Source organism: Anoplopoma fimbria, chromosome 1 (genome assembly GCF_027596085.1).
Source record: "Anoplopoma fimbria isolate UVic2021 breed Golden Eagle Sablefish chromosome 1, Afim_UVic_2022, whole genome shotgun sequence".
Taxonomy (NCBI): domain Eukaryota; kingdom Metazoa; phylum Chordata; class Actinopteri; order Perciformes; family Anoplopomatidae; genus Anoplopoma; species Anoplopoma fimbria.
Genome location: NC_072449.1, coordinates 26,639 through 53,727, shown reverse-complemented (window position 1 = coordinate 53,727; position 27,089 = coordinate 26,639). Strand labels below are relative to the sequence as shown.

The window sequence follows — 27,089 nt, the reverse complement described above, 5'->3', positions numbered from 1 at the left end:
TCAATAAAGGTTTGAATAAATGTTCAATAAAGGTTTGAATAAATGTTCAATAAAGGTTTGTTTGAATAAATGTTCAATAAAGGTTTAATGTGTTTATTGTGTTTATTGTGTTTAATCATCAACGTACAGGGCGCGTTGTGACGTCACGCCCCGGAGAGGCGGATACGCGGAGCAACATGGCTGCAGACTACTGGGAGCAGAGACCCGACCTGTCAGCCTGAAGGAGACCGGGACAGACCGGGACAGCCCGGGACAACCCCCAGTGAGTAATGCACACGTCCGAGATCAGTGTTACTGCAGGACATAGACGGGCCCCGTCTCCTCACACATGAGTTACTGCAGGACATAGACGGGCCCCGTCCTCCTCACACACATGAGTTACTGCAGGACATAGACGGGCCCCGTCCTCCTCACACATGAGTTACTGCAGGACATAGACGGGCCCCGTCCTCCTCACACACATGAGTTACTGCAGGACATAGACGGGCCCCGTCCTCCTCACACATCACACACATGAGAGTTACTGCAGGACATAGACGGGCCCTGTCCTCCTCACACACATGAGTTACTGCAGGACATAGACGGGCCCCGTCCTCCTGCAGGACACATCACACATGAGTTACTGCAGGACATAGGCCCCGTCCTCCTCTCACACACATGAGTTACTGCAGGACATAGACGGGCCCATAGACGGGTCCTCCTCACACATGAGTTACTGCAGGACATGACGGGCCCCGTCCTCCTCACACACATGAGTTACTGCAGGACATAGACGGGCCCCGTCCTCCTCACACATGAGTTACTGCAGGACATAGACGGGCCATAGACGGGCCCCGTCCTCCTCCTGCAGGACACACATGAGTTACTGCAGGACATAGACGGGCCCCGTCCTCCTCACACATGAGTTACTGCAGGACATAGACGGGCCCCGTCCTCCTCACACACAGTTACTGCAGGACATAGACGGGCCCCGTCCTCCTCCTCACACATGACAGTTACTGCAGGACATAGACGGGCCCCGTCCTCCTCACACATGAGTTACTGCAGGACATAGACGGGGCCCCATAGACGGGTCCTCCTCACACACATGAGTTACTGCAGGACATAGACGGGCCCCGTCCTCCTCACACAGTTGACAGTTATTGCAGGACATAGATGGGCCCCGTCCTCCTCACACAGTTGACAGTTATTGCAGGACATAGACGGGCCCCGTCCTCCTCACACATGAGTTACTGCAGGACATAGACGGGCCCCGTCCTCCTCACACATGAGTTACTGCAGGACATAGACGGGCCCCGTCCTCCTCACACACATGAGTTACTGCAGGACATAGACGGGCCCCGTCCTCCTCACATGAGTTTACCGTCCTCCTCACACATGAGTTACTGCAGGACATAGACGGGCCCCGTCCTCCTCACACAGTTGACAGTTATTGCAGGACATAGATGGGCCCCGTCCTCCTCACACAGTTGACAGTTATTGCAGGACATAGACGGGCCCCGTCCTCCTCACACATGAGTTACTGCAGGACATAGATGGGCCCCGTCCTCCTCACACAGTTGACAGTTATTGCAGGACATAGACGGGCCCCGTCCTCCTCACACAGTTGACAGTTATTGCAGGATATAGACGTGTATAAGAACACAAATAAAAAACGTAAAGAACATAGAAAACACACAGAACACACAGAGAGCATACAGAGAACATACACATAGACCACAGAGAACACACAGAAATCCCACATAGGCCACAGAGAACGTACAGAACAGAGAACGTACAGAACAGAGAACGTACAGAACAGAGAACGTACAGAACAGAGAACGTACAGAGCAGAGAACGTACAGAGCAGAGAACGTACAGAACAGAGAACGTACAGAACAGAGAACGTACAGAACAGAGAACGTACAGAGCAGAGAACGTACAGAGAATCTACAGAGCAGAGAACCTACAGAGCAGAGAACCTACAGAGCAGAGAACCTACAGAGCAGAGAACACAGCTCCTACAGTCACCACAGAATGAATCAGCGGTTTCAGAGTGAACCTGGATGTTTTTGATTGATTGATTGATCAGGTGAAGACGATCAATGAGTGTTTCCTCTGTGACCTCACTGTTCTCTTCTTTAAGTGCAGCGTGTCCTGAAACCCAACATTGCATATAATCCTGTGTTTACCTGCCCAGGTGTGGCTGCCCCGCCCCCTTAGCGCCACGCCCCCCCGTCCCCCCTTATGGAGAGGATGAGGAAGATCAAACGGCAGCTGTCATTCACCCTGGGGAGGGGAGGGGACGGGACGCTGAGTGACACCATCAACCAGGAAGTGACATCACACAGTGACTCAGGTAACAGACACACACGCACACAGTTCAGGGCGGCGTCCTTCGAAGGCGACAAATGTGTCTTTTTCTATTAACTGGATCATTCACAGCCCAACTTTCCCAGGATGCATTGCTCTGGTGATGGTTGCGTAGAGATACTACAGCTCCTCTAATAACAGACGTAGAGAGATACTACAGCTCCTCTAATAACAGACTGAAGTACTCAGTGTACTTAGAAGAGATACTACAGCTCCTCTAATAACAGACTGAAGTACTCAGTGTACTTAGAAAGAGATACTACAGCTCCTCTAATAACAGACTGAAGTACTCAGTGTACTTAGAAGAGATACTACAGCTCCTCTAATAACAGACTGAAGTACTCAGTGTACTTAGAAGAGATACTACAGCTCCTCTAATAACAGACTGAAGTACTCAGTGTACTTAGAAGAGATACTACAGCTCCTCTAATAACAGACTGAAGTACTCAGTGTACTTAGAAGAGATACTACAGCTCCTCTAATAACAGACTGAAGTACTCAGTGTACTTAGTAGAGATACTACAGCTCCTCTAATAACAGACTGAAGTACTCAGTGTACTTAGAAGAGATACTACAGCTCCTCTAATAACAGACTGAAGTACTCAGTGTACTTAGTAGAGATACTACAGCTCCTCTAATAACAGACTGAAGTACTCAGTGTACTTAGAAGAGATACTACAGCTCCTCTAATAACAGACTGAAGTACTCAGTGTACTTAGAAGAGATACTACAGCTCCTCTAATAACACTCACACAGTGACATCACAGGGCCTTTACAGACTCCTCCCTTTGGTCTGATTGGTTGGTTGGATTGGTTATCTGTTAGAACTATCAATTGATCAGTAAATCAATCCGCTGCTGTGATGTGATGACACATGTTTGTTTTGTTTTCTTTTTACTCCTTTTTTTCATCCCTCCATCACCTCTTCATCATCCCTCCATCACCTCTTCATCATCCTTCCATCACCTCTTCATCATCCTTCCATCACCTCTTCATCATCCCTCCATCACCTCTTCATCATCCCTCCATCACCTCATCACCTCTTCATCATCCTTCCATCACCTCTTCATCATCCCGCCATCACCTCTCCATCATCCCTCCATCACCTCATCATCCCTCCATCACCTCTCCATCACCTCTTCATCATCCTTCCATCACCTCTTCATCATCCCTCCATCACCTCTCCATCACCTCTTCATCTTCCCTCCATTACCTCTTTATCATCCCTCCATCACCTCTTCATCATCCCTCCATCACCTCTTCATCATCCCTCCATCACCTCTTCATCATCCCTCCATCACCTCTTCATCATCCCTCCATCACCTCTCCATCACCTCTTCATCTTCCCTCCATTACCTCTTTATCATCCCTCCATCACCTCTTCATCATCCCTCCATCACCACATCATCACCATGTTTCAGAGGTGGTGTCTCTTCGTGGTTCTTCTGGAGTTTTGAAGGTTCGAGGTTCGTCTTCTTCAGTTCGTCTTCTTCAGTCCTACAGCAGCTCCCTACGGAAACCTGGAGGCCTCGGACGAAGTCTGAGCTCCTACCTGAACCACACAGCTCGACTGGGTACTAATACTACAAATACATGTACAAATACTGCACTACCTGAACCACACGGCTCGACTGGGTACTAATACTACAAATGTAATATGTTTTTCAGTTTTATTTATATGCTGACATTTTCTGGACTGTACTAGTTGTTGCTCTGTACAAACATGTTATTCTGTTACTATTTTTTTTTTTTTATCTTTTACTTTTTTCAAATGTACAGCACTTAGAGCTGCATAGTCTGTATGAAATGTGCTATATAAATAAAGATTATTATTATTATTAATAATATCTTAAATCAAATTCACTCAATATTTCATCAACAGTGTTTTGTCACCATCATGTTCCTCACCAAGGAGCGCAGAGGATTTCAGTGTAGCGCTGCTGTTTCTTCTAGTTTAAGACAGCGGCCATGTTGAGTAGGTAGCAAATGTACTTACACCCAACTTTGGCTCCATAGGAGTGTTGGCCTTAAATTGAGTTAAACTTTGGCTCCATAGGAGTGTTGGCCTTAAATTGAGTTAAACTTTGGCTCCATAGGAGTGTTGGCCTTAAATTGAGTTAAACTTTAGCTCCATAGGAGTGTTGGCCTTAAATTGAGTTAAACTTTGGCTCCATAGGAGTGTTGGCCTTAAATTGAGTTAAACTTTGGCTCCATAGGAGTGTTGGCCTTAAATTGAGTTAAACTTTAGCTCCATGGGCGTGTTGGCCTTAAATTGAGTTAAACGTTGGCTCCATGGGCGTGTTGGCCTTAAATTGAGTTAAACTTTAGCTCCATAGGAGTGTTGGCCTTAAATTGAGTTAAACTTTAGCTCCATGGGCGTGTTGGCCTTAAATTGAGTTAAACTTTAGCTCCATGGGCGTGTTGGCCTTAAATTGAGTTAAACTTTAGCTCCATGGGAGTGTTGATCTTAATTTGAGTTAAACGTTGGCTCCATGGGCGTGTTGGCCTTAAATTGAGTTAAACTTTGGCTCCATGGGCGTGTTGGCCTTAAATTCAATATTAGTAAAAAAAAAAATAGAAGATATGTGTCAACTGGAGGGTTACATTTCAAACCACTGCAAAGAGAACCAACCGGAAAATTAATCAGATTTGTCCTGTAGCAGCATCCTCATAGTACAAACCCAGAATTCAGCATGTTCTGAGTACCGGATGGCAGTTATAGCGTGTTACTACCATCATACCGCTTTCCTCAGTGGTTCAATGACTTTAGCTTTGGTTCCGTTGGAGACCAGTTCCAAAGTGTCCAACATAGCGCCAAAGCTCTAATTCTCAAAGACTGAGTAGGGGAGCAAATCCTTAGAGAACAACGTGTCAATCTACTTTGTAATTCAACGTGATTCATTTAAGGCAGGGGGTGCAGGTCGTATCGTATCCATATTCGATTCTCAAGCTCAGCCGCTCTCAACAAACCTCCGCTAACATCTAGCCTACTTTAGAACGTAAACAAGATTCATGTGTATTAAGCCTGTTGCGTCTGAGAATACACAATAGTATGTCTCTATTTATTGCATTTTACCTATTGAACCAATGTTTGGAGACCCAGCGATGGCAGCCACACACACTTCTCTACTGCTGTCATATTCTGTTTATGTTCTCTTCGTGTATGTTTCTGTACTTTCAGAGATCGTCCATGAGGATGTAAAGATAAGTTCAGATAGAGAAAGTGATCCGGCTTCTTCTTCAGACAACGTTCTGAGTCCAGTGAGAGTGAGACTGAGAAACAAGAAGATCGCAACTGAGGTACACACCTGTACACACTAAAACACACACATACACAACAGTCCGGATGGAGGGATTTAGTCCTGAACCCCGTTTTTAGTTTAGTTGTTAACTCTGTCTTTAGTCCTGAACTCTGTCTTTAGTTTAGTTGTGAACTCTGTCTTTAGTCCTAAGCTCTGTCTTTAGTTTAGTTGTGAACTCTGTCTTTAGTCCTGAACACTGTCTTTAGTTTAGTTGTGAACTCTGTCTTTAGTCCTAAGCTCTGTCTTTAGTTTAGTTGTGAACTCTGTCTTTAGTCCTGAACACTGTCTTTAGTTTAGTTGTGAACTCTGTCTTTAGTCCTGAACACTGTCTTTAGTTTAGTTGTGAACTCTGTCTTTAGTCCTAAGCTCTGTCTTTAGTTTAGTTGTGAACTCTGTCTTTAGTCCTAAGCTCTGTCTTTAGTTTAGTTGTGAACTCTGTCTTTAGTCCTGAACACTGTCTTTAGTTTAGTTGTGAACTCTGTCTTTAGTCCTAAGCTCTGTCTTTAGTTTAGTTGTGAACTCTGTCTTTAGTCCTAAGCTCTGTCTTTAGTTTAGTCCAGAACTGTGTCTTTAGTCCTGAACTCTGTCTTTAGACTCTGTGAGGTTCATGTTGACATCCCTGACTCCTGCTTTTGTTGTGTTTCAGGACATTAACAAACGTCTCTCATTACCGGCCGACATTCGTCTTCCAGACGGTTACCTGGAGAAGTTTAATCTGATTGGTCCAGCTCTGTTTGAGGAGCCAATCAGCAGACGACTACGTAGAGTGTCCCTGGTACGCCTAACTGCTTTCACTGGTCCTGTTTCTACTGAAACGTATTATTAGTATTTGGTGTCTTAATACAGATCATATTAACGATCTCCTGTCTGTCTGTCTCTGTCTGTCTGTCTGTGTCTGTCTGTCACTTTGTGTCCATCTGTCTGTTTTGTGTCTCCAGTCAGAGATTGGTTTTGGGAAACTGGAGACGTACATCAAACTGGACAAACTGGGAGAGGTGAGGACTCATGATTGTATGAATTGTGTTGATGTGAACAGACCAAACTGTCTCTATTTGTCTCTCTGCCTACATGTCTGTCTCACCTGTTCATTTCCACCTGTCCCATCCACCTGTCTCTTTCTACCTGCCCTTCTCTACCTGCCCTTCTCTACCTGTCTCTTTCTACCTGTCTTTTTCTACCTGCCCTTCTCTACCTGCCCTTCTCTACCCGTCTCTTTCTACCTGTCTCTTTCTACCTGTCTCTTTCTACCTGCCCTTCTCTACCTGTCTCTTTCTACCTGTCTCTTTCTACCTGCCCTTCTCTACCTGTCTCTTTCTACTTGTCTCTTTCTACTTGTCTCTTTCTACCTGTCTCTTTATACCTGCCCTTCTCTACCTGTCTCTTTCTACCTGTCTCTTTCTAGCTGCCCTTCTCTACCTGCCCTTCTCTACCTGTCTCTTTCTACCTGTCTCTTTCTACCTGTCTCTTTCTACCTACCCTTCTCTACCTGGCCTTCTCTACCTGTCTCTTTCTACCTGTCTCTTTCTACCTGTGTCTTTCTACCTACCCTTCTCTACCTACCCTTCTCTACCTGTCTCTTTCTACTTGTCTCTTTCTACCTGTCTCTTTCTACCTGTCTCTTTCTACCTGCCCTTCTCTACCTGTCTCTTTCTACTTGTCTCTTTCTACTTGTCTCTTTCTACCTGTCTCTTTATACCTGCCATTCCCTACCTGTCTCTTTCTACCTGTCTCTTTCTAGCTGCCCTTCTCTACCTGCCCTTCTCTACCTGTCTCTTTCTACCTGTCTCTTTCTACCTGTCTCTTTCTACCTACCCTTCTCTACCTGGCCTTCTCTACCTGTCTCTTTCTACTTGTCTCTTTCTACCTGTCTCTTTCTACCTGTCTCTTTCTACCTGTCTCTTTCTACCTACCCTTCTCTACCTGGCCTTTTCTACCTGTCTCTTTCTACCTGTCTCTTTCTACCTGTCTCTTTCTACCTACCCTTCTCTACCTACCCTTCTCTACCTGTCTCTTTCTACTTGTCTCTTTCTACCTGTCTCTTTCTACCTGTCTCTTTCTACCTGCCCTTCTCTACCTGTCTCTTTCTACTTGTCTCTTTCTACTTGTCTCTTTCTACCTGTCTCTTTATACCTGCCCTTCTCTACCTGTCTCTTTCTACCTGTCTCTTTCTACCTGTCTCTTTCTACCTGCCCTTCTCTACCTGTCTCTTTCTACTTGTCTCTTTCTACTTGTCTCTTTCTACCTGCCCTTCTCTCTGCCTGTCCATTCCAGCTGTCTCTTTCTGCCTGTCTCTTTCTAACTGTCTTTTTCTACCTGTCTCTTTCTACCTGCCCTTCTCTACCTGTCTCTCTTGGCCTGTCGGTCTCACCTGTCCCTTTCTACTTTCCCTCTCACCTGTCTCACTCTCACCCTGTCTTTCTGCAGGGGACTTACGCTACAGTGTATAAAGGTCGCAGTAAACTGACCGAGAACCTTGTGGCCTTGAAGGAGATTCGATTGGAACATGAAGAAGGAGCTCCATGTACTGCTATCAGAGAAGGTAGTACTTATGTATACTACAGAAGTAGGACTACACTACAATACTCTAATACAATGCTAATACTACAGTTAAGCCTACTACCCTAACAGTTTAGTGTGACAAACACCACAACATATGATTATATCCGTATCACTGTTAGTACTGATACCTCATTACTAGTATCAGTAGTAGTACAGTATCACTGTTAGTACTGATACCTCATTAACAGTACTACTAATAGTATCAGGAGTATTACAGTATCACTGTTAGTACTGATACCTCATTAACAGTACTACTAATAGTATCAGGAGTATTACAGTATCACTGTTAGTACTGATACCTCATTATTAGTATCAGTAGGCCGGAGGCGTGTGTGTGTGTGTGTGTGATAATGTGTATGTGTGTGTGATAATGTGTATGTGTGTGTGATAATGTGTATGTGTGTGTATGAATGTGTGTGTAATAATGTGTGTGTTCTTCTTCAGTGTCTCTGTTGAAGGATCTGAAACACGCAAACATCGTCACGCTTCACGACATCATCCACACACAGAAGTCCCTCACACTGGTGTTTGAGTATCTGGTGAGACACACACACAGACACATACACACATACAGACACACACATATACACACACAGACACACACATGTACACACACACACACACACACACACACACACACACACACACACACACACACAGGCTCACTCTCTCACACACACACACACACACACACACATACAAACACACACATATACACACACAGACACACACATACACACACATATACACACACACACACACACACACACACACACACAGGCTCACTCACACACACACACACACACACACACACACACACACACACACACACACAGGCTCACTCTCACACACACACACACACACACACACACACATACAAACACACACACACAGGCTCACTCACACACAGTTAATGGTGTCTCTCTTGTGTTTCAGGACAAAGATCTGAAACAGTACCTGGACGACTGTGGAAACATCATCAATGTTCACAACGTCAAAGTGAGAAAAGTTTGAATGTACCTGTCAGTACTACTAATACGGCTGTTTGTGTATATTTATATATAGTTTATATCATTTTGGTTATTAACAAATATTAAAGATAAATTAACAGTATTATGAATACTACTACTAATCTTTATTTATACAGCACATGTCATGCACTCTGTAGCTCAAAGTGCTGTACAGATGGGTTAGGGTTAAAACCTTCCTTTTACAGATAAAATAACTAAAAACAGAAAACCTTTCTTTTACAGATAAAATAACTAAAAACAGAAAACCTTTCTTTTACAGATAAAATAAATAAAAACAGAAAACTTGCATTTTCATTTTGAGTCCAAGTAAAAAAAGTCAACAGATTAATAAAAACTGGAAAAAATTTAACATTTAAAATACAATAATTGAAAATAGATAATAAAATAAAAAAAATTTTAGACATCAAAGTGTTTAAATATATAAAAGATGATTCTAAAGACAGACGTGGTACTTTGTACACATAAAGAAAGGCCATTCCTAAGAAGTTATGAGCTTTGTACACAAGGGACTTTAAATCTATTGTGGAGGCTTTGGGCCGACTGATGTGTTCTCTTTGTTTGTTTTGGAAGAGTTTCAGCCTCTCAAAAGATTTTTATAAAGACCAGTACAAGTCCAGTCTACTTGAGATGGTCTCTTTATTAATATGGGCCACAAATGCTTAGTCAAAGTCCAAGATAAACCCAGACTTTAGTCAGGTGAGTGAGATGACCATGTTTATCCAGTAAAGCATCCCTCTTAGATTTTCAGGGCCAACTATTATAATTTCTTTGTAGTCCTCAGTCAATTAAGAAATCCTAATTCATCCATGTTTACTGCTAATAGGCATATTCACCGTTTAACTCAGCAGGTTGTGTGTCATCATGTAGCAACGGAAGCTAACGTTATGTTCCCTGATGACATCACCTAGAGGAAGTTGTTTAGTGAGAACAACACCTGAAGTTACACCATATATCAATAACACATGTTCCCCAAGATGAACATAGAATTGTCTTCCTGTCATGTATGTTGGGAGACAGTTTATAACCCAGTACTGAAGCTGGTTCAGGAAAATTGAATGGTGGACCAGGTCTTTACCTTCAGTCCTGAGTCTCAAGTCCCTGACTACCTCTGTGCCGGGGTTAGCTCTGAAACCTGAGTGGAATTATTCTAGGATGTTGCTCTGATTTAAAAATATATTTATCTGGTAAAAACAACTTTCTCAAGTATCTTGCTTAAAAAGGACCTTGCTTAAACTAACATTCTTGCAGAGGTCTGGGATTGAGATCTGAAGAAAAGCTTTCCTAAGTCTCTTGAGCTCATGTTAGAGATGAGCTCCAGCGGAGGAAACACCTGAACCCTGACTGGATTTATTTGATGTGAAACTGTTTAAAACTCGACCTATGATTCTTGGTTTTTAGTTTTTGGGTCCTCAGCTCTTTAGTTTCCATTAGTGTGTCTGTATTTGTCCGGATTACCAGCGTACTGTTTTTGTCTCCGTAGCTCTTCCTGTTCCAGCTGTTGAGAGGTTTGTCGTACTGTCATCGGAGGAAGGTTCTCCACAGAGACCTGAAACCACAAAACCTGCTGATCAACGAGCGAGGAGAGCTCAAACTGGCAGACTTTGGTGAGTTAAATGGTAAATGGACTTTTCCACTACATGTCATCATTCACACATTCAGACCAGTTCACACACTGATGGGGGGGGGGGGGGGGTACCCACCAGGACACTAGTTAACATTCATTCACACAGATACACCACAGGAACAGCTGCGGGAGCACTTTGGGGTTAAGTGTGTTGCTCAGCCCAAGGACTCATGGACATGGAGGATCGAACCGCCGATCCTCTGATTGGAGGACGACCCTGCTCTCCACTGAGCCATAGTCGCCAGTCGAGTTCGCTACTTCTGTTTACTGCTGTTGTTAGTGGACAGTGTGTGTGTAAAAACTTATGTTGATTCAAATTTATATTTAAGGTACTTCAATTCAGTTTATTTTGTATAGCCCTTAGACCCTCACATCCTCTGTCCTTAGACCCTCACATCCTCTGCCCTTAGACCCTCACATCCTCTGTCCTTAGACCCTCACATCCTCTGTCCTTAGACCCTCACATCCTCTGCCCTTAGACCCTCACATCCTCTGCCCTTAGACCCTCACATCCTCTGTCCTTAGACCCTCACATCCTCTGCCCTTAGACCCTCACATCCTCTGTCCTTAGACCCTCACATCCTCTGTCCTTAGACCCTCACATCCTCTGCCCTTAGACCCTCACATCCTCTGTCCTTACACCCTCACATCCTCTGCCCTTAGACCCTCTGTCCTTAGACCCTCACATCCTCTGTCCTTAGACCCTCACATCCTCTGTCCTCACATCCTCTGTCCTTAGACCCTCACATCGGCACAGGAAAAACTCCCCTAAAAAATGGAGGGAACCTCTGGGAGAGCGACAGAGGAGGATATCCGGAAAATAACTTTGGTCTGTTACAGTTATATTTGCAAAAGTGACAGATATCAGTCATTTCCCATACATATATACTGTCTGGCCCATACCTGTTGACTGACTGGCCCATACCTGTTGACTGACTGGCCCATAACTACTGACTGACTGATCAGTGGTCTGATTAAGTTGCTAAAGGTGTCGCTAGTCACTTGAAGATATAAAGAGTTTCTAAATCACACTGATCACTTTATTAATCCAGGATATGTTGTTCTTGCTAAAATCTTCATCGTGGATAAATAAATCATCCTCCCTAAAAGTTGCACACCAGAATAAAATACATCAAAAGCTTTTAGATGAATTGCTGTCAGATTTGATTCAGGAGTTATTAATCAGGTTAAAGAACCCATACATGGTGCTACTCGGCTGGCATCTTGCATCCCTGGTCTTAAACAGTCTTGTATGTTCAACATTTCTTCATATGATCTGCGGCTGTATTGTTTGTAGCCAGTCTGGAGAACAGGGTAGTTAGTAGATGGTCTACTGTTTAATGGACCTGGTTTATATGTGCCACCTGCTTCTCTTCTCTGGAACAAAGTGGGATCAACCATCGAGCTACACCAGCGCTGCTAGCTAGCATCACCTGGAAATAAAGACGACTAACAGGCAGGAGGGGGGAATTAGGAGGAGACTGCATTAATGGATATCAAGACCAGCACCACCTGCTATGATCCATATCCATGAAACAGATTGTAAGCTGTTGAACAAGGAATGGAAATACTCCGGATGAATGTAACATCAACCTCACCAACGTTTACCAACATCCCACTCTGACCATGGCCCTTCCCACTCTCTAGTAACCCTGCACAGGTGTGCTGCATTGCTCAACCAGGTGCACCTGGCCTGTGAAGAAGTTGCTTTAAAGCTCCGGTACCAACCCTCTGGTGGGGGCATATGTATGTTTTCATGTTAATAAATCCCTTGGATTTGATTGTGTGTGTCTTTTGTGGATGATTTGGGTAAGTGGAGGAGTGATGTCATCCCCGTAGGATGAAGGCGGGGCCTCACAGTGATGCCTTCAAGGACACTTTGGAGCTGCAAAGAAGAGGAGGAACCGAGAGGCAAACTCAGGGACGCAACGGATACACAACGAGACACCTGGAGTATTCAAGGCTGGCAACGCCCCCAAAAAATGTAGGAAACGATGAAAAACATGACCGGTGTGCCACGTAAACACCGTCATCACAGAAACCAACCAATGAACCAGCGACCTTTGGGATGAGGTTTGAAACCAGCGGGAGCTCTGAGAGAAGCAGGGAGGTGCTGGAGTCAGTATCTGAAGGAACCGTCAGAGTTGGTCGCCTCAAAACCATCTTCAACACCTCAATGCTTGAATTCCAGCTGCCATGACAACATCAGCGCCTCCATTCTGAAGCCAAAGAGGAGCGGGTCTGGTGTGACAGCCCATAATACCTCATTCAGCAAATCAACCCTGTCCTCACAGCCCCAGGAGAGCATGAAAACTCTGTGTCCTCTCTGAACCCATGACAACAGAACCAGACTTCTGCTCTCAGAGATGAATCAGTAGATGAACCTTTATCTTGTCCTTTGGTTCTGTCGGTTCCATATCAGCAGGCTGGTTGTGTCAATAACAGCTCGTCCCCCTCAAAACACTGTCCACTGCTAATGTTTCATCACATTATCAAACTGTAGGATCACATGACTGATGGAGGGGGGGGGGGGGGGGGGGCAGACCTTTACCTGGACAGTGTCAACAACACGTTTCCATGGTGATCCACGACGATGTCCTACTCAAACCTCTCAAAACACAGGAGATAATCTTCAGAGGCACAAGACACCTATTCATAGTTTTCACGTGACGTCGCCTCCTTAGGGGAACGCCCCCTTGGAGGGCAAAACAACGCTGTCCTCACACACATCAGCCAGCAAGAAGAGGGAAAGACATCGACATTTTCACCATTTCTTACATTTTATAGACCAAACAAGTAACTGATTAATCTATAAAATAATCGACAGTGATCTCAGTTAGATTTGATTCATTTGGAGCCTTGGAATATTAAATCATCTATTTTTGCTCACTACATCTGAGCCTTTCTTACCCGGAGGTGTGCTTAAGCTACAGGTTATGTGCACTTATTTTTAAAATGAAAGACTGGGAAATGATCGTTTATCTTATCAGTATTAGCTATGAGAAACGGGTAATTATAATCTATTATATCTGCTGAAAATATGCATGCATACATGTCAGAAAGTATGTCCTGTGTTTAATAAACCTCTTCAAACGTTTACTGTGAGCAGTGTTTTTCTGTTATCACTCTTTAGTTAAACAGTGATAGTAACAGTCTCCTAAACGGACAAGAACCAGAAACATACCGTTTGATCTGATGTCTTTGTTTTTCTTCAATTGAGAGGTGTTTCAAACATTTGTGGATTGAAACAGGAAGAGAAGTGACCGGCTATTTCTGCGTCTCTATTGACGGTCCAGCGCTAACCGCCATGTTGGCCCGTTCATTTCCCCTCCAGGTCACCGCGCAGGTCACGTGACTGAAAACTATGAATAGAGAGACGCACACTGACTACTGACACTCTCTACCTACAGACACGTTCTATCTACAGACACTCTTTACCTACACACTTTCTATCTACAGACACTCTTTACCTACAGACTCTCTACCTACAGACACTCTCTACCTACAGACACTCTCTACCTACAGACACTCTCTACCTACAGACACTCTCTACCTACAGACACTCTTTACCTACAGACTCTCTACCTACAGACACTTTCTATCTACAGACACTCTTTACCTACAGACTCTCTACCTACAGACACTCTCTACCTACAGACACTCTCTACCTACAGACACTCTTTACCTACAGACACGTTCTATCTACAGACACTCTCTACCTACAGACACTCTCTACCTACAGACACTATCTACAGACACTCTTTACCTACAGACTCTCTACCTACAGACACTTTCTATCTACAGACACTCTTTACCTACAGACACTCTCTATCTACAGACACTCTTTACCTACAGACACTCTCTACCTACAGACACTCTCTACCTACAGACACGTTCTATCTACAGACACTCTTTACCTACAGACACTCTACCTACAGACACATTCTATCTACAGACACTCTTTACCTACAGACACTCTACCTACAGACACGTTCTACCTACAGACACTCTCTACCTACAGACACGTTCTATCTACAGACACTCTTTACCTACAGACACTCTTTACCTACAGACACTTTCTATCTACAGACACTCTTTACCTACAGACTCTCTACCTACAGACACTCTCTACCTACAGACACTCTCTACATACAGACACTCTCTACATACAGACACGTTCTATCTACAGACACTCTCTACCTACAGACACTCTCTACCTACAGACACGTTCTATCTACAGACACCCTTTACCTACAGACTCTCTACCTACAGACACTCTACCTACAGACACTCTCTACCTACAGACACTCTTTACCTACAGACACGTTCTATCTACAGACACTCTCTACCTACAGACACTCTCTACCTACAGACACTATCTACAGACACTCTTTACCTACAGACTCTCTACCTACAGACACTTTCTATCTACAGACACTCTTTACCTACAGACACTCTCTATCTACAGACACTCTTTACCTACAGACACTCTCTACCTACAGACACTCTCTACCTACAGACACTCTCTATCTACAGACACTCTTTACCTACAGACACTCTCTACCTACAGACACGTTCTATCTACAGACACTCTTTACCTACAGACACTCTACCTACAGACACGTTCTACCTACAGACACTCTCTACCTACAGACACGTTCTATCTACAGACACTCTTTACCTACAGACACTCTTTACCTACAGACACTTTCTATCTACAGACACTCTTTACCTACAGACTCTCTACCTACAGACACTCTCTCTACAGACACTCTCTACCTACAGACACGTTCTATCTACAGACACTCTTTACCTACAGACTCTCTACCTACAGACACTTTCTATCTACAGACACTCTTTACCTACAGACACTCTCTACCTACAGACACTCTCTACCTACAGACACGTTCTATCTACAGACACTCTTTACCTACAGACACTCTCTACCTACAGACACTTTCTATCTACAGACACTCTTTACCTACAGACTCTCTACCTACAGACACATCTACAGACACTCTTTACCTACAGACCTACAGACACTCTCTACCTACAGACACTCTCTATCTACAGACACTCTCTACCTACAGACACCTACAGACACTTTCTATCTACAGACACTCTTTACCTACAGACTCTCTACCTACAGACACTTGCTATCTCCATATACTCTCTTTACCTACAGACACTTTCTATCTACAGACACTCTACCTACGGTGACTCTCTTTACCTACAGACACTCTTAACCTACAGACACTCTTAACCTACAGACACACTTTACCTACAGACACTCTACCTACAGACACTCTTTACCTACAGACTCTCTTTACCTACAGACACTCTGTATCTACAGACACTCTACCTACAGACACTCTACCTACAGACACTCTCTACCTACAGACTCTTTACCTACAGACACTTTCTATCTACAGACACTCTCTACCTACAGACACTCTCTACCTACAGACTCTCTTTACCTACAGACACTATCTACAGACACTCCCTACCTACAGACACTTTCTATCTACAGACACTCTCTACCTACAGACTCTTTACCTACAGACTCTTTACCTACAGACACTCTCTACCTACAGACACTCTCTACCTACAGACTCTCTTTACCTACAGACACTCTATCTACAGACACTCCCTACCTAGAGACACTCTTTACCTACAGACACATTCTACCTACAGACAGCCTCTCTACTCATAGACACACTATTATATAACCGTCTCATGTCTTAACATGCTTATTAGTTGATTTGAGAAAGGTGCCCTTCAGCTTTTGATTACTTCTACATTTTCTACAGTTGAGGATAAATGACCTTATTGTAAATTACTTTGGAGGAAAGTTTCTCCCAAATTAGTGCAATGTCATATTGTAATGTTGCTGATGTTGCTGATGACTCTAGGGTCTTGTGTGTGTTTTAGGTCTAGCACGAGCAAAATCAATCCCAACAAAGACGTACTCTAATGAGGTGGTGACGCTGTGGTACCGACCGCCGGACATCCTGTTGGGCAGCACTAACTACTCCACTCATATCGACATGTGGTCAGTACAGTCGCTCTGTTGTAGTTTTCTTTTTTTTAATTGAGATCCCCATAAGCTTTTGCATCACAGTAGCTATTTTTCTGGGGTCCACACAGTTTACATGGGGACAATATACAAATACAAATCCTCACTTTGTATCATAAGACACTAATGTAACACATAGTAATGCACTTCTACTGTAAATACAAAAATAAAAATTAAGACAATTCGAATTACACAAATACAGAGGAAACAGTCAGTCTCTGAGTGAATCTCCCATGGTCTAACAGATAAATACCATCATATAAAATGGAATGCCCATGTAACCCTTAAACACCCAAGGATGACTTGGGTGTTTAAGGGGTTACAGTTGTCCAGCCTGGATGATATTAGTGCATGAACAACTCTCTAGGACAGAGAGAAAGGAAATGCCTGATTTTTGGAGATGGTTCTGAAAACCTTCAGACATTTCCACATGTAAAGACCGAAGAGAAGTGATCCTAAAACTGAACTCTGTGGAATCCTACATGAGATATTTGCTAGTGTAGAGGATCGGCTGCCAATGGAAACAGTGAAGCTTCTATTTGAAATTTGGGAGTGGAACCAATCAAGGGCAGACCCAGAAATCTCGTCCAGATTCTCAAGTCGGTGACAATGAGATTTAGAAGCATTACATTACATTACATTACATTACATTACAGTCATTTAGCAGACGCTTTTACCCATTAAGATATAACATTTACCAACATCGGCAGGACAGATGTCATTTTTCACTCTTAGCTAAGCTGTCTCTGTGCTATGGTGTTCACAGAACACTGACTAGGATTTCTCAAATATAGTGTTTTGTTTCAAAAGGGGCAGAATCGGATTTAAATAACTTTCCCTAAAACCTAAGATAAGAAATAAAGCAAAGAAATTATCCTAAAACTACTTGTGATAGCCGTGTCAAGACCGGGCTTCTTAAGGAGTTGCTGAAATATGGCACGCTAAAAACAACAGGGGAACGTACCTGTTGCTAGAGAACTGTTAAGGATTATCGGTAATCTAGGATTGTCTGCTTCGATGGAATTACATCAAGCTGACAGCTAGTGGGCTTTAGCCTGCAACTATGCGCCCAAGCAGGATTAAAGAAACTGGGCAGAAATGATTTAAGGCAGGAAGGGCCACAATAGCCAGTGAGAGATCTTTGATAGGGTGTGAGATGTTTACCCTCATACTGAGACCCAGCAGAGGGGTTAATTATGGAGTCTATGATATGGAACAGGATCCTGGAGTTGTGACTGCTCTTGGTGATGATACCTAAGAGGTATTTAAACGTTGCATCCTTAACGATTGGTACCTGATTATGAGCTCCTTATATATTTCATAGGAGACTTCTAGCAGAGCGCAGGAACTCATTCAGCAGGGGTCTGCATTCGTCTTCCTAGCTCTGATCTTAAGAGGGCCGATGGAAGGGCTTGTGGAAAAGGTCTATAAATCCATCAGTGGTCCGGGAAAGGCTTTGTTCTGATTGGATGAATAGGTTCTGTTGTTGAACATATTGTTAAATTATATTTACTGTTTGTCAACTTTGCACAGTGTTATTAACTTTGAACCTTGCTACCATAATGTTGGCTTTCTAGCTGGTAGCTGAGACCATAAACTCATGTTTACAATGTTTACTGAGGGAATAAATCAAGAGAGAAGTAGAGTCATTTTCTCATAGACTTCTATACAACCAGAGGAGTCGCCCCCTGGTGGACAGGAGAGAGAATGCAGCTTTAAGACACTTCCTTATTGGCTTCCCTTTATTGGACCAGGAGGTTACCTGCTGCATAAGATCAAGTAATCAGTTTTACAGAGATCCACACTCTAACGACCTGTCTGTCTCTCTGTCTGTCCGTCTTCCTGCCTTTCTCTTTACCTGTCTGTCTCTCTGTCTGTCCGTCTTCCTGCCTTTCTCTTTACCTGTCTGTCTCTCTGTCTGTCCATCTTCCTGCCTTTCTCTTTACCTGTCTGTCTCTCTGTCTGTCCATCTTCCTGCCTTTCTCTTTACCTGTCTGTCTCTCTGTCTGTCCGTCTTCCTGCCTTTCTCTTTACCTGTCTGTCTCTCTGTCTGTCCATCTTCCTGCCTTTCTCTTTACCTGTCTGTCTCTCTGTCTGTCCATCTTCCTGCCTTTCTCTTTACCTGTCTGTCTCTCTGTCTGTCCATCTTCCTGCCTTTCTCTTTACCTGTCTGTCTCTCTGTCTGTCCGTCTTCCTGCCTTTCTCTTTACCTGTCTGTCTCTCTGTCTGTCCATCTTCCTGCCTTTCTCTTTACCTGTCTGTCTCTCTGTCTGTCCGTCTTTCTGGCTTTCTCTTTACCTGTCTGTCTCTCTGTCTTTCCGTCTTCTTGCCTTTCTCTTTACCTGTGTGTCCCTCTGTCTGTCTCTGTAGGGGTGTTGGTTGTATCTTCTATGAGATGATGACAGGTCGACCTCTGTTTCCTGGTTCCACAGTGGAGGAGGAGCTTCACTTCATCTTCAAACTCCTGGGTGAGGAGCATTCAGCTTCTGTTATGTTCACCTATAGAAAGCTGTGTATACTTAATGCATTTTTTATGTTTAATGTATATTGTGTTTATTTCTTGTGTAGGTACTCCCACAGAGCAGAGCTGGTCTGGGATCAGTTCTAATGACCAATTTGTGGCGCAAAACTATCCTCTCTACCGAGCTGAGAGACTGAGTAACCACACTCCCAGGTAAACATCTGTACTACACACAGGTATACAACTGTACTACAGGTGTAGTCCAGTGTGAGGTGTAGTAGGTTGATGTGATTGGGTTAGGGTTAAGGATGATGTTATTGGGTCAGGGTTGATGTTATTGGGTTAGGGTTGATGTGATTGGGTCAGGGTTGATGTGATTGGGTTAGGGTTAAGGATGATGATTGGGTCAGGGTTGATGTGATTGGGTCAGGGTTGATGTGATTGGGTTAGGGTTAAGGATGATGTGATTGGGTCAGGGTTGATGTGATTGGGTTAGGGTTGATGTGATTGGGTTAGGGTTGATGTGATTGGGTTAGGGTTGATGTGATTGGGTTAGGGTTGATGTGATTGGGTTAGGGTTGATGTGATTGGGTTAGGGTTGATGTGATTGGGTCAGGGTTGATGTGATTGGGTCAGGGTTGATGTGATTGGGTCAGGGTTGATGTTATTGGGTCAGGGTTGATGTTATTGGGTCAGGGTTGATGTGGTTGGGTTAAGGATGATGTGATTGGGTTAGGGTTGATGTTATTGGGTCAGGGTTGATGTGGTTGGGTTAGGGTTATTATGATTGGGTTAGGGTTAAGGATGATGTGATTGGCTGTATGTGAGCAGTAGCTGGTCTTCATTGCGTCCGGGGTGTTTTGAACTCTAACCCTAACACGTGACTGTTTTGGTCTGTGTGATGTTCAGGCTCAGCAGTGAAGGAGTGGAGCTGTTGTCAAAGTTCCTGCAGGTCAGTAAACGTGTCAATGTGTTTTTTCTGTTTCCATTTCAGATTCTGAAATGGACAGATTTATTAAATTGCAATAATAGTATAATAATAGTTATTATTATAATGATGATAATACTCCTACTAGTACTACTACTGCTATTCATAATACAATTAATAATCAATGTAATAGTTTTTAATCAAAACATAATTAATAAATATTTATAAATATCTGATTCCGGGATTTGAGCCAAACTTGGAACTGGTGGCGATTTACACGTATGGTTTGACATTTTTCTCAACATTCCTGTGACATTTTGTAACTATTGGACAAACATTTTTCATTGATAGCCGGTGTTTTGATATGCATCTCATGGCGTAACCCAAATCAGACGTGTCCCCTAAAAAATAATAATAATCAGAATCATAATAATCATAATAAATATAGCCATTAGCATCCATTTTGGGTTCAATCCCTTTTTGACTCAACAGCAGGAAGCAGCTGAACTGCCAAACTTCTGACCTCAGGTAACAGCAGCAGGTTTGGGCTTCACAATGCTAAGTAAAGTCACGTCAGCTGGTTTAACTCTCTAAAGACAGAGTGAGACCAATCACACTATTGATTCATCATCACAACATATGAAGTCTTTCAGTAAGTGCACACTCAAAATGCCGCCAGTCATATGTCTTGTCATTTTGGGACATCTTTCAAGAGCTTAATTTAAAATATTTAGCAAGTTTGGTGATGTTTGGACAAACTGTCATTGATTTATGGCCTATGCACATGATTGGAATTAGTGGGGCCTCCTATTGAGCCATTTCAAAGTACTTTTACTACATTATCATGAAGCATTTCATGCTAGTGTTGTATTGATTGGAGAAACAATTCCTGATTTATAGTCCAATTTGTATTGTGCCACGCTCAATTATTGCATTTGTAGCTCCCCCTAGTGGTCAATTTAATTAAGCTGTCAGGGTTTGTGTCAGGTACCATGTTGACATTTCGTTCTGTTGAGTTAGGTCTAAATGGTGTGCTGAGCAACGCCCTTTTGAAGTTGATTGTTGAATATCTTCAGAAGGCAATGAGATATCAACAAGCTTAATGTTTTTATAAGCTTGGTCCAATAATGATTCATGAGCCCTGGCAAAAGACAACAAATCATAAATGTTGTCGCTAGTGGAAATCCCTGATTCAAACCCTTTGTCTGCAAACCACTTTTTTGTGGAACGTATTGAGACTTTCAAATAAATTGGACTCAGGGTGCGAGAGGGCCGGCATTCCAAAGTGTGCACTTTTAGAAAGTGTGCTAATGCCATGAAGTATTATTTTCAGTGTGATATGTGATCCCGCCTGCGTAATCAGTGGAAGGTAAGGCTATTACGGCGCCACCATGTGGTCTATTAGAGTTGCAGTTAATATTAATATTATTAATAGTACGTACAAAACCTATATTAAAACTAGTACTCTGTGATAAATGAACGGTATTGACAGATTGAGCATCTTAATTGGCTTATATCTTTTACAATTGAAAAGTGGTTATGGAATATTAATGGCTGAAAAAATTAATAATTTTACATAAAACGATTTACATTTACATTCCTTAGCATCTGTGTCTCCATAAGAAATGGACCCATGAGTTTCTGTTCAGGTGCCATCTTTCTCCCGTCAACGTTTTCTTTTTTAGATCACTAATTTGGTGTGGGAAGCGGGGTTAGGATTAGGGGTTAACCTGGGAAGCGGGGTTAGGATTAGGGGTTAACCTAACGGTTAGGGTTAGGATTAGGGGTTAACCTAACGGTTAGGATTAGGGGTTAACCTAACGGTTAGGATTAGGGGTTAACCTAACGGTTAGGGTTAGGATTAGGGGTTTACGGGATTAGGGGTTAACCTAACCCGTTAGGTTAGGGGGATTAGGGGTTAACCTAACGGTTAGGATTAGGGGTTAACCTAACCCGTTAGGATTAGGGGTTAACCTAACGGTTAGGGGTTAACCTAACGGTTAGGGTTAAGGGTTAACCTAACAGTTAGGGTTAGGGGTTAACCTAACGTTAACCGTTAGGGTTAGAGGTTAACCTAACGGTTAGGGTTAAGGGTTAACCTAACAGTTAGGGTTAGGGGTTAACCTAACGCCGTTAGGGTTAGAGGTTAACCTAACGGTTAGGGTTAAGGGTTAACCTAACAGTTAGGGTTAGGGGTTAACCTAACGGTTAGGGTTAGAGGTTAACCTAACGGTTAGGGTTAGGGGTTAACCTAACGGTTAGGGTTAGGGGTTAACCTAACGGTTAGGGTTAGGGGTTAACCTAACGGGGTTAACCTAACGCTTAGGGTTAGAGGTTAACCTAACGGTTAGAGGTTAACCTAACGGTTAGGGTTAGGGGTTAACCTAACGGTTAGGGTTAGGGGTTAACCTAACGCTTAGGGTTAGAGGTTAACCTAACGGTTAGAGGTTAACCTAACGGTTAGGGTTAGAGGTTAACCTAACGGTTAGGGTTGGGGGTTAACCTACGGTACGCCGTTTTCAGTCCCTGTTTTGTGCCTATGCAGCGGATATAAATGAGAGGATAGGAAGTGACCTCATGATGTCTGAACAAATGAACAGTAACTTTGTTGTTTCTTACAATAAAACAAACATTTTGTTTGTATTAAAACTTTAGTTTGAAGGGAAGAAGAGGATCTCAGCAGCCGAGTCAATGAATCATCGTTATTTCAGTAACCTTGGAAACAGAGTCATGACGCTTCTCGACAGTAAGTTTAAACACAACCTTTGACCCCTGTTTTTAATCTGTGGTGTCACTGTGTGCTGTGACATCACTAAGTCACTCTCAATGTTGTTTCAGCAATGTCCATTTTCAGTCTGCCAGAGATTCAACTCGAAAAAGAAACAATCAGACCAACACTCACCTCTGATGCAGGTAACACACGCACGCACAGGTTTAAGTCTTCCTATACTTGTGAGACATTATGCATTCCCCTAACTCTAACCATTACAACTGAAAGTCTCACCCCAACCTTTGGCTCGCCTGAACTCACCTGTATCTGCCTCCATGATGAACTAAGACACATCTTCCTCTGTGAAGCACAATGATTAATGTACTATTTCTTTATTATTTAGCATTATTCAGACATAATTACTGCTTTTTCAAACATCTGAAGACTAACAACAAAGACGTTATTGAGTGAAAAACAATAAATGAGCTGATCTTAATTGATTAATAGCTGTTCTGGAGCTTTTGATCATATCACAAAGTTAATTCTTGACCTACAGATATCTACAGATCGATGACAATGAGCAGCACCATCCATAGAGGAAGATCATGTGATATGACTGTAAGCTCCAGAACAACAGTCGCTTTATGGTTAGATGGTTCTGTTGTTTTTAAGATGTAAAGCTTAAATGTAAAAAAGACCAGAAAAAATATTTGTCGAGTTAAATGCATTGTTTTTATTTAGAATCACAACTTTTTCTGTCCAGTGACAAGTCCGGCAAAGAGGCGTGGTCTGCTACTCTGACATCATGGTGGAGGCGTGGTCTGATCTTCTGACATCATGGTAAAGGCGTGGTCTGCTACTCTGACATCATGGTGGAGGCGTGGTCTGATCTTCTGACATCATGGTAAAGGCGTGGTCTGATCTTCTGACATCATGGTAAAGGCGTGGTCTGATCTTCTGACATCATGGTAAAGGCGTGGTCTGCTACTCTGACATCATGGTGGAGGCGTGGCCTGATCTTCTGACATCATGGTGGAGGCGTGGCCTGCTACTCTGACATCATGGTGGAGGCGTGGCCTGATCTTCTGACATCATGGTGGAGGCGTGGCCTGATCTTCTGACATCATGGTGGGGGCGTGACCTGCTACTCTGACATCATGGTGGAGGCGTGGCCTGATCTTCTGACATCATGGTGGAGGCGTGGCCTGATCTTCTGACATCATGGTGGAGGCGTGGCCTGATCTTCTGACATCATGGTGGAGGCGTGGCCTGATCTTCTGACATCATGGTGGAGGCGTGGCCTGCTACTCTGACATCATGGTGGAGGCGTGGCCTGATCTTCTGACATCATGGTGGAGGGGGGTTCAGGAACAAAGGGAAACTGAAAGAAACAGAGATGCTGGTCAATTTATCTTTTCTGGAGGAGTTAAACAAGAACAGGAAGTAAAACAAAATAAGAAGAAAAGAAAGTAAGCACTGAAATTATTTTTAACTCAGAGAAGAAGAGAAGCAAATGGCAGCTTGCTGTTTCCTCAGACGGACAGATTAATGCAATAATGGATCCCAACAGCCATCCGACCAATCAGTTAACAGCAAGTTGTAACTACCAGCATCAGACACTTCAGTACAGGAACCGATGGACGGATGAATGAGCTAAAGGTTGTTGAACAGAACAGATGCTTGAATGTGAATTCTGTCTTCCATTTTCAGATTCAACACAAATGACTGTTAGGTATCACCTGAATACAGGTATCACCTGAATACAGGTCTCACCTGAATACAGGTTTCACCTGAATACAGGTTTCACCTGAATACAGGTCTCACCTGAATACAGGTATCACCTGAATACAGGTGATACCTGAATACAGGTTTCACCTGAATACAGGTATCACCTGAATACAGGTTTCACCTGAATACAGGTGATACCTGAATACAGGTTTCACCTGAATACAGGTATCACCTGAATACATCACCTGAATACAGGTATCACCTGAATACAGGTGTATTCAGGTGATACCTACAGGTATATGAATACAGGTGAGACCTGTATTCAGGTGAAACCTGTGTGAACACCTGCAGTGTGTGCAGCACTGTGCACCGTTAGAGCACATTAATAACTTGCCATTCATTTGGAGTGCACTAAAATGGTATTTGTTTTATTTAAAATGGAGAATTAAACCTACAAACAAAGTTCATCATCATTTCAGACAGGAAGTGCTGCAGACTGCTGGTACTCTAAATATGAACTGTGACTAAAGTAAAAGAAAAAAGAATCCAGAGAATGCTTCCTTTTTTTAAAGTTGATTGTCTTAATAATTACTTTGGAGCTGCTGTTTTTGTTTATGCCACAGTACAGTACTCCATTCACAGTACAGTACTCCATTCACAGTACAGTACTCCATTCACAGTACAGTACTACATTCACAGTACAGTACTCCATTCACAGTACAGTACTCCATTTACAGTACAGTACTCCATTCACAGTACAGTACTCCATTCACAGTACAGTACTACATTCACAGTACAGTACTCCATTCACAGTACAGTCTAACATTTACAGTACAGTACTCCATTCACAGTACAGTCTAACATTTACAGTACAGTACTCCATTCACAGTACAGTACTACATTCACAGTACAGTACTCCATTCACAGTACAGTCTAACATTTACAGTACAGTACTCCATTCACAGTACAGTCTAACATTTACAGTACAGTACTCCATTCACAGTACAGTCTAACATTTACAGTACAGTACTCCATTCACAGTACAGTACTACATTCACAGTACAGTCTAACATTTACAGTACAGTACTACATTCGGAGTATGGTACTACATTAACAGTACAGTACTACATTTACACTAATGTTATTTATTAAAAACTGACTATTAGAAACTATTTTGATTCAAACTGAAATCTGCAGAAAAGAAAGTTTGACTGTTTTACTATAAAAGTGTGAAACTGGTTTCTGCTGTTCTGCATGTGTGTTGTACACAGACTGTATACTCTAATACTGGTAATATATGTAGTAATACTGTAAAATATACAGTGATAATGTAATTTTGTATACAGTTATACTTAGAGTCTGAGGTGAACAGCTGGGACAGATCATTTCATTCTAACAGGTTTAATTGTTTTTATTCAGGAATCAGAAGAATACGATGTGATGTCAGCAGAGCCTCAGTGACATCCACTTCTCTGAGACGGGGCGGGGTTTATCTGAGACTGGGGCGGGGCTTAGCGTAGTTTATATGGTGGGTGTAGGCTTTCCTAGAGGTCGCCGTTCTTGGCGATCACATGACTGTCACAAATATTCACCGATAAAAACAATATTTATTTTAGGATTATAAAAGAAGGTCAATCAGTTTTTAGATACTTTAGGAACAGGAGATGTTAAAAATATACATTTGAGTAAATACTTTTAAGTCAAATTAAATCGTTTACAGGATGTTCAACCTTTGTTTATGTTATTTATTTTTTCTCGTGGTCGTGTGCCATCTGTGGAGGTTCGCACTACAGCACCAAACAGGAGTATAACAAAGCTTCAGCTGAGAGTAGACAAAGGGCGGGGCCTATTTGATATTGGGGGCTTATATTACACTGGGCGGGGCTTATGTTACACTGGGCTTGGCTTTGCCTGCAGTTTGTCAGTTTGAAATAGTTTGTCCTTCAGTCAAAGGGATTTCTTTAAAAAACGTTTTTGTTTGTTGTATTGACAGGTTTGGGAGCACTAAGAGTTTTCAAACAAACTTGCTGTTTCTATTTTTTAGCTGTAGAGAAATATTGATCAGAAGACAATAGTGATTGATCAGTTAATAATGAGACTTTAATCTGCTGTAAAAGTGACATATGTAAATGTTTGTATGAGAAAAGTTAGAAATATACAGCTCCCATAAAAAAAGATATATTGATTAACAGTGGATACATTTTTTGCTGATCAGTAGAACTCTGATGTAAAACTGAATGTATGGGTCCCGTTTGATTATTAATCAGAGGGAGGAAACAAGAACATCTCCAAGGTGTTAAAAGTACAAAAACAAGGAA

General features: G+C 42.8%; 1 protein-coding gene across 13 annotated transcripts; it reads left to right on the top strand.

Moving 5' to 3' along the window:
- The first annotated feature begins 138 nt into the window (after nucleotides 1–138).
- cdk16 (cyclin-dependent kinase 16) lies at nucleotides 139–26,882 on the top strand. 13 transcript variants are annotated; one of them, XM_054605344.1, is made up of 18 exons: nucleotides 139–262; nucleotides 2,180–2,338; nucleotides 3,774–3,926; nucleotides 5,534–5,652; nucleotides 6,301–6,429; nucleotides 6,593–6,649; nucleotides 8,079–8,193; nucleotides 8,658–8,752; nucleotides 9,150–9,212; nucleotides 10,725–10,860; nucleotides 16,800–16,920; nucleotides 19,315–19,412; nucleotides 19,513–19,618; nucleotides 20,315–20,357; nucleotides 22,989–23,079; nucleotides 23,172–23,246; nucleotides 23,600–23,690; nucleotides 23,807–24,949. In XM_054605344.1, exons 2-18 carry the CDS (start codon nucleotides 2,227–2,229, stop codon nucleotides 23,874–23,876), a joined length of 1,674 nt encoding a protein of 557 aa, XP_054461319.1. In that variant the 5' UTR covers nucleotides 139–262; nucleotides 2,180–2,226; the 3' UTR covers nucleotides 23,877–24,949. The 13 variants fall into 13 exon arrangements, 11 of the variants coding, with proteins under 11 accessions (XP_054461319.1, XP_054461320.1, XP_054461321.1 ...); XM_054605345.1 differs by having other exon boundaries at nucleotides 10,725–10,848; nucleotides 23,807–24,947; XM_054605346.1 differs by lacking the exon at nucleotides 3,774–3,926 and having other exon boundaries at nucleotides 23,807–24,952.
- The last annotated feature ends 207 nt before the right edge of the window (nucleotides 26,883–27,089 follow it).